A 13,280-nucleotide genomic window follows, 5' to 3' on the forward strand; every position below is an offset into this window, starting at 1 on the left:
ACTTCTCTAACACACAATGAGGCTGTAAAATCAACTGAGCTATGAATGAATATGTGCTTACATACAATCCTCTTCTGCTTGTGTTTTAGACAAATGAGACAGTGTTAAGGGGCCGGACTTTTTCTTGGTCAGCAGTCAGCTGTTAATTAGTGAGCTTTAGAGCTGCTGGTAGACGGACTGTAACGCTGCCAAGTGTTTTTTAATGCTTTGATAACCATCTCTGTAGAATACAAACACGTGTAATATCAATTTCCCTCCCCCATTTTTTGTTGTTTCAAAAAGCAAAGCATTTCCCCCAAAATGTTGCATTTAACTAATAAAAAAAAGAAAAAAAAAGGTGACCACCCTACATTGGTCTATCAATAACTAGGAAGAGGGCCATTCTACAAAAAACAGTTTTATTGATTTATTAACAACTGTACATTTCTTTTCAGTGCTGACAGCATTTGCTACATACTTTGGTGTGATTCAGAGGGACAGAACATCGTTTGTCCTTTCTAATTTCTGTTGTTGGAAATGCTGACAGGATCAGGAGCAGTGTACAAACCAGAAATAATCAGCGCTGTCTTAATGTCAACATTAGAGAAACTCGATTACTTCATGTGTTACCTTCCTCATGAGCAGACACACGGCTTTGCCTCCCCATCACAGTTGACCAAACATGTTCCAGGAATATTGATAAGATACAAAGAGCAGAAAGAGTCCAACAGCAGAGATTGGACTGTTTGAGTTTAGTCTGTAGCCAAGAAATCCATGGTACAATTTAACATCCATATTACGTCACGTTAGTAAAAAAAAAAAAAAAAAAAAAAAAAAAAAGCACATTATCATCCAGTTTGTGCCTGCAGCTCTGCTTCTGCTGCCAACTGAGGTCCAAGGGTTAGGCTAAAGATTAAATGTCCCCTATCTCCTGTAATCTAACAAGGTAAAACAAAGAGAGACAGATAGCACAGACAGATGTACACTTTAAAAACATTGTTTTATATGCAGGAATTAAATTTACATCCATCTCTTCTCCTGAATCACAGAGTCCCGCTCGGGGCGCATGATGGTCCAAACCAGCTGAGGCTCTGCCAGAGTTAAAGGACTCCACATTTTTCATTGTTCGGTAAGAGCACGGTGACAAAAGGCCATTTTTTTTCAAAACTCCACAAAAACGTTCGACTTGTAGGTTTACTCCTCCTCTGTTTGATTTCTTCAAAGATCAGCCGGGCGAAGGGGCTTCGAAAAAGATTGAAGAGAAAAACGTTTGTATTTGTGTTCTGCTCCCCCACTCAGATACATCATGGCATATCACCAAGTGGGCAAAAAAACCCATCACAAGTACACCCAGGACATGAAAATATATATATTTTTATAATATATATAAAATGTCTTTTATTTAATCCAATATGTACACTTTTCACAAACCTCTGGGGAACAAGGGTCTCAGAATTGAAGCGCTGCTTCATCCGATTAAACCAAACAACTCTCAACGAAAAAAGAGCAAAAATTCTGAAGTCACAAAAAAAAAAAAAAAAAAAAAAAAAAAAAAAGAGTTACCAAAAAATTAACCCTCCAATGTAAAAAATAATCTTTCCAGCAGTTATCCTTAGGCCAGCAGCTCCACGGACATCTGCCAGCTGACCTTGCTTAACCTGTAGTCTATCTTAGCACACAGATGGTTGGTCAGAGGAAAGTAAAGTAATCTCAGTAGAAGTGCTGAAGCAGAGCAGGAGCCTGGTCTGTTCAATAGATGACCTCGTACACTGTCGCCTTCTTGTCTCCAGATCCAGTCACGATGTATTTGTCATCTGCTGAGATGTCACAGCTCAGGACGGAGGACGACTCCTTAGACTGTGGAAGTGAAAACAGCAAAAGCCATCAACGCAATTCTTATTTTACGTTTCTATTAAATTAGGACGATGCACTTTAAATCAACATATCAGCAAATAGCATCCATGTAAATATGCCCAAAGTAGAACCGGAGCTACATTTCCTCCAAAGTCCTAAAGCAGCTACTAACAAAAACAAATGTTCGATAACAGGAGAGCTGAAAGGACAGAGCATTAAAACGACGAGATAACCAGGCTCAAGTCTCCTTCACTTCCATATTTAACATGTTTGTTTCATGACATGAAATTCAGAGAGCTTTAATAAAAATGTCTTCACTACATTTAAAGATGAGATTCAGAGAAATGTAATATATATATATATATATATATATATATATATATATATATTGTATATATATATATGAAATATTTCAAAAATAAAACAGAAGTGAAATAAGACTGCTGCTCTCGACTCAAACTGAAATATTCTGCTTCATCTTTGATTTGAAGTGTGTCCATGTTTGTCATAGTCACCTGGAATATGCTAGCACCATAAGGAGTCCTCCATGCGTTCAGCAGGTTGTCCTTCCCCGTGCTCACAAACCATTTCCCTGGAAACACAGAACAGACTGGTTGAGAAGACTACCTGAAGGTATAAACATATTTCTGCTTTGTCACTCAAGGCTCACAACACAAACTAACAGCACACACGTGAAAACCTTCTCAGTGACGAGCAGACCTCATATAGAGAAGTACAATTACATTCATTGTCATAAAATACACATAATGAAGCAGAATCGCACCATTTCCACCCTGATAAGTATTTTAATCAGCCTCTGATTAATTACACCACTGACTAGTTGGCTAATGATTTAATTAGTAACAGCACGGGCTCTGAAGCAGCGAGCGTCATTCGGAATGAAGCGTTCAGTGTGGCAGTGATATGAGGCAGTGCTCAGGGGGTCTTATGAGGGGAAATGAATACCGACAGTGCTGCTTTCTGAAATAAATAAGTGAAGCGATAGTGAAACCTCATTTGTCAGAGCCCTAAACTTGAAAGCAGCTGGTCTGCCCGACAGGCCCATTGATTTAAACGGAAAAAAGCAATTACTAAAGTCTCTAATGAGCAAATAACAGCTTCATTGTTAATACAGTTAGGAGCTTTCGCTGGGTGCCGTTTCTGTCAGGGAGCAGGCAGTGAGCTGACGTTCAAACACCCGAAACAAATTCTCACAAACAACAATCACACCATCACCAAGCAAGTGAGTAATCAACAGGAGGACATGCGCTGAATGCTTGAAACATCTTCAACATGACACTGAAGAGGACGGTGGTTTCAGCGTAGAAGAATCAGACCGTGACCGCTGATAGAACAACGAGTACTCCTGTGGAGAGGTTCAACAAACGCGCTTCTGTCCATGATGGTCAACCGTCTCTCCCTTGCTGAATTCCAAATCCAACCACTCCAAGTATTTTCAATTTCATTTAGCAGATCATGCGTCCCATGAGCCGAGAACTGAGCCGACAGTCCTCTCTGTACTAGTCACCCCACCCTTCATTCTCCTCATGTTTCCTATCATCAGCAAAAACAAATAGACTTAGCCATAAATATCACAACGAATGTAATAAGAGGGGCAGTGACATATTGAGACGTGTCCCTTGGTCTTTTTCAGCTGACATCTCCTGATGCATTGTCAGGAAGTGTTGCCAGGGCTCTGTTCAAAACTCGCCCAATAACCGAAAGGTTGGAAGACTAGATCTTAAATCACCTAACACTCTAAGAAGGTGCCAGTTACAGTTCTCAAACCTCGTGAATAGTCGAGTGTTGGACCAGGACCGATCTCAGCTCTTTTATGGGAAAAGAAAACAACAACTCTCCCCTTGAAACAAAAAAAGCCTGGAGACGTGCAGAGATCAGTTTTTCCACACATATGAAGAAGAAGACTTTTTGTCTGTTACTCACCACAGTAAGCAAACTTCAGTGAGAGGACACAGCTTTCATGCAGGTGCAGTTGGTACTTGTCAGGCTTGGTGTGGTGAAGCACCTCCACATTGCTGCTCTCCATGCCCACAGCCAGCCATTCTCCAGTAGGACAGTAGCCCAGCGAGAAGATCTGCGACAGGCAAGATGTTTTTTTCACGAGGAGGGATAAGCAACAAGATATTGCATCACTCACACGTTTCTTATCACAAGCTGCTCTGTACCTGTGAGGTGAAATCATGCTGCTGGAGCTGTCGGCCCTCCCTTAGATCCCAAGAGCGGACAGTGTTGTCAAGTCCTCCAGTCCACAGTTTGGTCCCATCATGAGAGATGTCGATGCAGCTGGCTCCGTCTGTGTGGCCCTGGAACTGCCTGCAACAATCCAACAAAAAAAAAAAAAAAACGTGGATTAGAAAGATGCACAGCTCTAATCATACGGATATCCAAAACTAAAAACGAGTGGGCGGATTATTGACATTTTGTGCGTCGGTAAAAATCACAGCACTTACCTAACGAGGGTCTGGTTATGGAGGTCCCACACAGCGATATTTCCGTCTGAGCAGCAGGAGAAACAGACCTTGGCGTCAGGACTAATGGCCAGTGCGTAACAGGCAGGAGCGGAAGAGGTGAGCTCTGCCTTAATGCGAGGTGTTTGTGAGGCGAGGTCCCAGATGGTCAGCGTGCTGGCCTCACCGCCCACTATGAGTGTGCGGCCGTCAGGCAACAGCTTGCACGAGCGGATGTAATTGTCCCTGTTCTGAAACAGAAACAAGTATTGTCACGATCTGAACCCCTGGACACGAGGAAGCTTTACATCTTACAAATATCTACATGAAAGGGACAATTAAGAGGTGGAGAACAAACCCAGCTACAGTTCTGTTGAGCAGGTCATCTCTGCTTAAAGAAAGGGCGAGCTTTTCTTTGACAAGTCAAGTCTTTAGACTCCTGCTGACTCCTCTGGATTTCAGTGAAGATGTGGGTGTCAGCTTTAACAGGAGATGGAGGCAGTGCGTGTGTGAGGCTGCTGATGTTGGCTTGGCTCCAGGAGAGCAGAAGCATCGAGATCAATAAGAGTGCTGAAGCTCTCGGTCAAATTAAAACTGCACCCTGATGGCTTTATAAGACCCAACTGCACTCTGGACGCACCTTAAGGGTGCTGGAGGCTCTATGAGTTGAACGGCATGAAGCCGCAGTATCAAAATGAGAAACGGGAGGCAGTTGGGAGGAAGTAATGAGCTGGGTAATGGCAGACAGGGTCGGCCAATCAGAACATCATTACTCAGCAGGCTCTTTTTTCTCACCAAGGATTATTTCAGCACAGCACAGAGATACTTTGCTGAATTATTCACATCGCCGTCAGATAGGATCTTGGGGAAAGCTATGATGGGATGTGGAGTCAGGCTACATTTGATGCTCAAGATAATCTTAATGAGGGGGGAAGTCTGCAGAGACCTCGTGAAACAAGAACATTATGTCTCTGTTCTAGTTGGACACCTTGTTAGCACTTTCAAACGTCCACTTTAATAACGCACAACTCCTGCACAAACATTTCACATTTTCTACCGAAATGACTTTTCCCAAAATAAATCCAGATTAGTTACCAGGCAGTCGAGTTGGGACACCGGGCTCTTGCTGCCTGGTTGGCTGATGTCCCAAATCTTGACACAACCCTTGCCGCCAGTGTAGACGTGGCGTGTTGGGTTGCTGATGGTGACAGCGCACACGACTTCCCCGTGGCTCAGTGTGTTAATCTGGCGAGCATGGCGCGGGATGCCCGGGCCGATCAGTGCATCTGGAGGGAAGGGCACGGGCTGCATCTGACCATCCGCACTTACGTGAAAAGAATACGCTCTGCAGAAGAGAGAGGACGGGAAAAACACTGTTAGTTCATACAAAGCAGAAATGCCATCTGATCGCAAAAAAGGCAGAAGACAAGTTTCAGACACTCACGGTTTTCCTCCAGAAATGGATGTGAGGCTGGCTGGCAGCCCTGGAGCTCTCATGTGAGGATGAGGGTCAAACCCTGCCTGTAGGTACAAGAGCGAAAAATAAATAAAAAAAAAACTACAACTAGTAATCTTCAAAGATACATTAGAATACTAAGCTAATATTCAAATTGAAAACTATGCTTTGCTTTATCTGATAACACCCTGAGGAGCTCTTGTAGGAATCATTTGCAGGGAAATCCCTTGAAAGGAGCAGATTCATCTTCATTACATTCAGAGAAGCTTTACACAAGGCTACAACATCCTGCTTGCTAATGCTAATGAAAGCCTCGGAGACTTTCAAACACGGAGCTGCATTTGGGGGGGGGGGGGGGCTTTTTAAAGCCTTTAGAATGCTAACTAACTAAGATCAAAGTAAAGGAGCGCAGCAGTCTTTGTACTCTCTCATTATGTACACACAACAAGCAGCAGCCAGCCGAGCAGAAATATTCTAAATGAGTTATGGAAACACAGGATGAATGCTGAAGTTTCTCAAAGTCATACTTCAGACGGACTTTACCGCCTAACACAGAGGAGAATCATTCCTACTGCTGTCGGTGAGGACTTCTTGTGTCAAACTAACAGAGGTGGAATACATAAATGAATAATGTGCCGATCAAGAGCTTCATTTATCCAGTTAGGAGCGTCAAGAACGTATTCAGTTCGACAGTATGGACAGAGGTTGGTTTACTTACGATGGGAGAGCGCCCATAGGCGGCAGCAGCGGCAGCACTGATCTGTGGGGAGATGAGACCCGGGTAGACGCCTGGGCTGGTCAGGGATCCGTTCATCTCATGGTGGCCCATCATAGCAAACGGGGAGGCATAGGAACCGGCGATGGACAGAGGTGTGCGCAGAGCAGGAGCGGCTGGAACACAGAAAGGACCACTGGATTAGATTTATACTAAACCATGCAGAAGAGAGACACAATATTAACATTTGGACTCACTCACTGCAATAAGCCAGGGTTTTCCTGCAGAGAGGATTCTGAGGCGACCCACAAAGAGGTTTCACACAGCACAAAAAGACAATCACCAGCACCAATAAATCCTCTCTCTGAATGTACATTTGAAATAACTCAAATTGTTCTGTTTGTTTTTCTGACTGGGTCTGGACGCTCCGCTGACGCCCGCCAAGCGTGTTTAGCGTAGCTGCAGCGACATGTCCCGGCTCTTCTGCTGTGTGCAGACGGAGCATCACTGGAGCACAATGAGCCACACCAGCGCACACTGCTGCACAAAACATAATACACTGGAAGGCCAGCCTTTGTGCACACGTTTACTTGTAGTTCAACGGCTGTCTGCTTGGAGGACTATAGCCTCTGTACATGTGGAATGTGGACTAACCACTTGACCACCGGTGCCACCAAAAATGTCTTTTTTATTAATCAATGTAGAACAGTTGTTTAAAAGTATGACGATGTTTGACATACCCAGTGCCTCCATGCCAGGCGGTTTGCCCATTGTGAGAGGCCTTAGTCCTGGGGTGGTGCTGGTTCCTGGTGTGGGAGCTTCATTCCTTGGCGTCGGCGTGTTGGACTTCAGGCTCGGTGTGGACGACTTGTCGTTCTAAAAACAGAAAAACTCTTTAACCTCCAGTTGTGACCTTGTTTTTTGACACTCTTACTAAAGTTGTACGTTCACTCCCTCTGACTTTGAGCCACACTGAACACTGACCACGCACATCCACAGTGGGAAAAAATAAACAACCAAGTGAGTCCAAAAAAAATCCCCACTGACAGGGAAATCCAGAGTGACAATCTAAGTGGACGTGCTCATGGTAATCCAATCTAGCGCTGACACTTCATTAAAGCCCTGGTGTCTGTGTGTGTGCGTGTGTGTCTGTGTGTGTGTGTGTGTGTGTGTGTGTAGTCAGTAGGGTAGTATAAACCTTAGCTTAGAAGCCAAGCTTGTTAAGAATGGCTAGACTAGCAAGATGAAGGACCAAACGTTTTTTCTCATAATTAATCCATCTTTCTTCCATTGCAGATGGGGGGGGGGGGGGGGGGGGGGGGAGAGTTTAATCTTGGTGACACACACTAATGAGGGCAGAAAGAAGCTGGGTGTCGTGGGAGGTGGAGGGGAGTAATGTGGACTATAAATCTATCCTAATCCTCCTTGAAGAGGGTGTTGTAAAACCGATGCATGAGGATTGTTTCAGCCTGGTTAGTGAGAGCTTCAGTGTTGGAGAGAATCGGGGCGAAGGGGGAGAAGATGAGTCGAGGCAACAACAAAAAAAGAAGGACACAGCAGTTCCCTCCCTGCGCTGTCTCTGGGTTGTTTACAGCCTCGGCTAAGGGAAGAAATGACCATTTATTGGGTAAGCCATAATGGAGATTGAGAGGAGGGAGCCATAAGGTTTGATTTCCTGAGAGTGCATCCACCCTCTGCCTCCTTCAATCCCTCATAGCAGCCACCCGCTAAGCCTTCTGCGTATAAGTCCTTCACACAGACAACCACTTCACTTGACAAATGCCCTTTAATCTGTCAGCTCACCCTTCACCCCCTCCACTGTAACCTCCTTATTTTGATCTCCTCTCTGGACTAGTGTGTCGCTCACACTCACATGGGCGTGGTCCTTTGCTTTGGAGGACGGAGTGCTGCCTGACGATGCCACAGAAGCAGGGCTGTTGGGGGCCGCGTCCTTCTTCAGGACTCTGGATTTATCCAGGCCGTTCTCTGGTGGAGAGTGAGCCGGGCTGACTCGAGGGGTGGCTGGATCCTGCGAAGTTAAACAAGATAGACAGAGAGCGAGGCTGAGCAAACAGAGCTGAGGAAAGCCACTGGCATGTACATGTAGGTCAAACAAACCGGGGCCTCATGTGCAAACACAGATAAATATACTCGTGCGTGCTCTTACTCTCCCTCACACACATACACACATTTCATTCACCTGTCACTTTGTGTTCTTTGTCTTATGTTCTGCATGAATGGCAAAAGAAATGCAGCAAGTGAGCACACACTCATTGCACATACACAACTAATATTATGACAGACTGTTTGGCAGCGCTGTAAAAGGTGTCGAGACTCCGACACTCTAACTGCAAAAGAACGTTGTTTAGTTGCGGAGCGGCATTCACACTGTGGAATGTGGATGAGCAGCTCAGTTCAAACAGTCTTACCTCATTGGAAACGTCCACCACCAAGTCGTCACTTTTGTCTCCATCACTGTCCTGAAAGAAGACGTGACAGACTCAGTGCTGCAGGAACAACAACAGTGGTGAAAGACAATGAACATGAATAACTGAAACTTTCCTCATTTATAGATCAAATAAAAGATTTAAAAAAACACACACTCTGAGTCAACTATCATCTGTGTTGGTTGGATAGGGGTAGACTTGTTGAAATATAATCAGATTAGTATTTAATAGGACTAAATGAATTGTATGTTTACTATTTGAACACTGTCTGTATTTTAACTACAATAAGACCCAACAATGTTTTACTCCTTTTTTCAAACACCCCAAGCTAAATTATTAGGAATTTACTGTCCAACAGAAAAAGTGTTTGCAAGGCCATATTGTTTATAAAATAAAATCATAGGTAATTAAGTGCTTGTTAATTAAGTCAACATTTTGGTTTAAAATGAATGAATTTAAACATTTCCTAAGGAGCGACAGTTTTCCAGAGTGGTCTGTAAAAGTTTACACTCGAGACAAGAAAACAGTTGAGGAAGCGAGCAGCAGCTCGAGTGGGCGAGCTGACAACTCATCAGTGTGAAAATTAAAGAAAAACTTCAAGACAAACACTCACGTATCTGCTCATGCTGTCTTTGTCGTCCACTTTGCGTTTCTTGGAGTCCAGACTGTAATCTGAGGAGCCGCGGTGCTTCTCGCTCGCTGCCCGCAGGCTGTCAGACGGCGACACCGAGTTATTCTGTCAACGACAACAACAACATGCAGCAGATTCCACTTTACTCTTTGTGCTCTACCTTCGACTTCATGAAACACTCACAAGCACGTAATATATAACACACAAGGATAAGCTTCAGCTCGTAGGAATAGTAGTTCAGCTCAACGTGTAGAAGTGCACCTGCAGAACAAACCTGAGTCTTTGATTGACTTCACTTTGGTTTCAGGATGCAAGAGTTTAACAATCTCAACATCCTCTTCAGCACTGCACTGACATATTCCCTGTCAGGTAAATGTTTTGGGGCTTAGCTGCAACACTTGACCCTCGGAAACTTCAAGCTACCAAAATGGTGCATTTGAGTCCAGTCACTGCTTCGGGGCTTTTCCTTTGTTGAAGCAGTGACAATGTTGACTGTAAAGCTAAACGCACAATGCTCCTGGACCGAGTTGTGATAGAAGGTGCAGAAGAGGATTCTGGGAAAGCTGAGCTCTGCTGCTGCTGCCTGGGCAATGGAGCAGGGTGGATACAGATGAGACAGCTGAGCACACACAAACGCACAAAACACAGCCGGGAGAGACAAACGCATTCAATCACAAGCTCGCTGATACTTACTGGAGCTATGTGGAACGAGCGAGCAGCGTTTCAAACTGGTACTGCAGCCCCCAAGCCCCCCGTCCTTCAACTCAACTAGCTCTGCGTTGGTCTCTGGATCCTTTGTCTGGTAACCTCTCCCTTCATTTGAATTATTTTGTTAAACTGCCCATCTTCTCTAATTAAAAACATTCAGGATGTGAATCTCCACTTCCAAGGAGGACATACTGGCTGCTGTGCTGTTAACAGAGAATCCAGAACTTCAACACATCAGCTTTCCTTAAAGTCTGATGATATAGAGAGGTCCTTTCATTATTTCATTCAGCAGATGTGCATATTGCTCCTTTAAGGCAGGTTGAGTTTGAGGTAAAGAGAGAACGTGAAGCAGAGTGCTTCATGGGATGTTGAGGCGTGTGTGTCTGTAAACACAACCTGACAGATCATCCTCTCAGTGAGCTGGTCGGAGACGCACGAGAAGCACCTCTCCACTACTCAAACCAAACCGTTTACTAGCTTACATTCCTACAATCCACGTCGTCTCGCTATGATATGAAAGAACCTACAGACATGGCGAAGAGTGACCCGGATCTCTCTTAAAGCCTCCCAGACGGTCTGTGTGTTTGTGTGTGGGCTGTGGCAGTTCAGTGACAAAACACAGCAGAGGATGACAGCAGAGTTCATAAAAATCAAGCAGAAAGAAAAAAAGGAATAAAGAGGCCCTTGAAAGAACCTGGGCAAGTGTGCAATGTGAAGACACAAAGAGGGTGTTGCCAGCAGAGAAAAGAGCCATGAAAGAGGCAGAGTGAGAAAACGAGGAGGAAAAAAAAAAAAAGAGGAAGAAAGACAAGAGAGCAAAACAGGAAAGGAACTTGGCAAGCCATGAGAGCGTAGCAGTGTGGCAACGAGTTCTCCCCACTAGTGGGAATGCCCGGACAGGCTGGCACTCTCTCAGAAGCTGCAAACAGGGTTTTTGTAGTCTGGGCACTGGTGTGGAGGGTTAGCACTGCCAAACAGGCCGACGGGCAAGAGATGGAGAGGGAGAGGAGGGGTGAAGCAAGCAAGCCCTGACGCCATGCCGCACTGTCAGGCAGCTCAACAAATCCCTGCTTTCAGAATGAGGACGATTTGGTTAAAGAGGGAGACGATGTAAGATGTCTAACTTCTTGGCTGCAAAGTAGGGGAAGAGAGAAGTTGAAGTCTCAGTAAAAGGATGAGAAAAAAGGGAAGGAAAAATTTGAGATAAAAACAACACTAGTGAAGCTGTTTCTACCATTTTCACATTTCTTCTCAGGTCAAAATATGGGAAATCCATTCAGGTGCTTCGGTGGGAAAGAAACCCAAAAAGAGTCTCTAAGTGTGAAGGTGCTTCCTGTCTGTGTGGTTGAGCCTGTGACTTTTAAAGGATTTCTTAGATTCAATAACCCTGCAATTGCCTGCAACTCTGGAGTCAGCTGACCTGAGACAACGGGAGAGGACGTGCGAGTGTGTTAGAAAGAAGATCAGGTAAGGGAGCACTGGCAGCTGCTCGTCACCATACGAGACGGGGGGAAGAGTTTGGGTTCCCTTCAGACATGAGTGGGCTCATTCAGGATGACCAGTCAATGGGAACTCAATCTGGCCAAGCAGATCCAGCAGGTCGTCATGCTCCAGCTCACTGAGAGCTTTAAGCCAGTCCAATAAACAAGGACTTTAACATGAGAAGGAGAGCGAGCGAGACAGAGGAGGATATGCTGGAAACCAGCAAATGAGTAAGATAAGACGACGGGTAGAGGCCAGAAAATAAAGATGGATGCAAAAGAGGAGGAGAATGGTAGATAAAAGGAGATGAAGGGCATTTCAAGCAGTAAGGCATTGTTAGCATGCAACAGTGAATCCTCCAAAGTGGCGAGGGAAGAAGAGAAGGAGAGTCAAAGTCGCTTTTAATTGTTGCTGAAATTAAAGGAGCTGGCTGGCTGCTAATCCTCGCCCAGTGATTGGAGTCATTTTCCACCTGGATTAGATGGCACTGGCTTATTTGGCCAGACTTCATTATTTGATTTCAGTCAACCTCCTGAGGACAAAAACGTGTGTGTTCTTACAGCGAGAGCATGAATTTCTATTGAGCAGGGAGCTTAAGTCTATGTAAAGTACACCTAATCACCAAACACAGTTAGCCAGAGACCGGCAAAGTCGAGACACACGGGAGACTGAGAAGGTGAGAGTCAACGTACCGTGCTCGACTCGCGTTCTTTCAGAGGAATCGTCAGAGGAGAGTGAAAAGATGAGGGGCCAGGAGAGAGGAAAGCAAAACACAAATTAGTACGGATGTCATCAAGTGTCAACACTCCAATAAAATAACAGTAATAACATTGTTGTGAAACGATATCAAAAAAATGATTGCATTATTAAGCTTTGTACAATTTTCTGATGATGCACCTTAAAGAAGGTTTAGAAGCTTTGTTCAGGCCTCCTGAGTCTTTGAGTCTCTCTATGAATCTGTTCTAAGCAGTTATTGGGGATAACTTGTGAAATCAGGTAGAGCTTACTGTTTGTTTCTTTTAAGAAAACCATTCATCAATGACTTCACCCAGATAAAAAACTTCAAACTTCTCTCTTGGCTTAGTTGGAAGTGATCAAACTCATGACCCTCACATCATTTACTGGATGTGAACAGTGAGGGTTTATGTCCCACAGCCAGTTAATTCATCAATGAGCTGAAACAGCAGAGTGAATGTTTAGAAATGAGAAACTTATTCACTTTAATACCGACTTGACTTGTGTTTTTAAATTCAGAAGTCAACAGATGGATATTGAACAATTTGTTCAGCATTAGTGAGGGATTATTAGCAATTAGTAACAATAAGCCAATATAGTAAATATAAACCCTTTTTAAAGGTTGACAAACAGTATTTTAATCAATCAAAATAAAGTAAAACTGATTTTTTTTTTTTTACTTTTACAAATATTTCCTCACATAGGGATACTGCACGTAGAAACATTCACTGACTTGTTTCTGCTACACCTGGCTGGTTAAAACAGTTCTTGGAAGGAACAATCCCCCATCAGCGGTGAAAACCTG

The 13,280-nt window shown here is 44.2% G+C and overlaps 1 protein-coding gene across 11 annotated transcripts in view; it reads right to left on the reverse strand.

The window, feature by feature from the left end:
• Positions 1 to 381: 381 nt before the first annotated feature.
• Positions 382 to 13,280, reverse strand: part of tle3b (TLE family member 3, transcriptional corepressor b) — a 28,782-nt gene continuing 15,883 nt past the window's right edge. For 7 of the 11 annotated variants that reach the window (XM_079338911.1, XM_079338906.1, XM_079338905.1 and 4 more), the window contains 13 exons: positions 12,433 to 12,490; positions 9,533 to 9,655; positions 8,902 to 8,952; positions 8,346 to 8,501; positions 7,213 to 7,348; positions 6,476 to 6,648; positions 5,746 to 5,822; positions 5,397 to 5,646; positions 4,305 to 4,552; positions 4,020 to 4,167; positions 3,778 to 3,928; positions 2,349 to 2,425; positions 382 to 1,836 (listed from right to left, as the gene is read on the reverse strand). In XM_079338911.1, coding sequence (XP_079195037.1) covers positions 1,729 to 1,836; positions 2,349 to 2,425; positions 3,778 to 3,928; positions 4,020 to 4,167; positions 4,305 to 4,552; positions 5,397 to 5,646; positions 5,746 to 5,822; positions 6,476 to 6,648; positions 7,213 to 7,348; positions 8,346 to 8,501; positions 8,902 to 8,952; positions 9,533 to 9,655; positions 12,433 to 12,490 — 1,756 coding nt within the window. In that variant the 3' untranslated portion in view covers positions 382 to 1,728. The remainder of the gene's footprint in view (positions 1,837 to 2,348; positions 2,426 to 3,777; positions 3,929 to 4,019; positions 4,168 to 4,304; positions 4,553 to 5,396; positions 5,647 to 5,745; positions 5,823 to 6,475; positions 6,649 to 7,212; positions 7,349 to 8,345; positions 8,502 to 8,901; positions 8,953 to 9,532; positions 9,656 to 12,432; positions 12,491 to 13,280) is intronic. The other 4 variants (XM_079338903.1, XM_079338902.1, XM_079338910.1 and 1 more) reach the window with 1 other exon arrangement.

This window comes from Symphodus melops, assembly GCF_947650265.1.
Source record: "Symphodus melops genome assembly, chromosome: 3".
In the NCBI taxonomy this organism is placed as follows: Eukaryota; Metazoa; Chordata; class Actinopteri; order Labriformes; family Labridae; genus Symphodus; species Symphodus melops.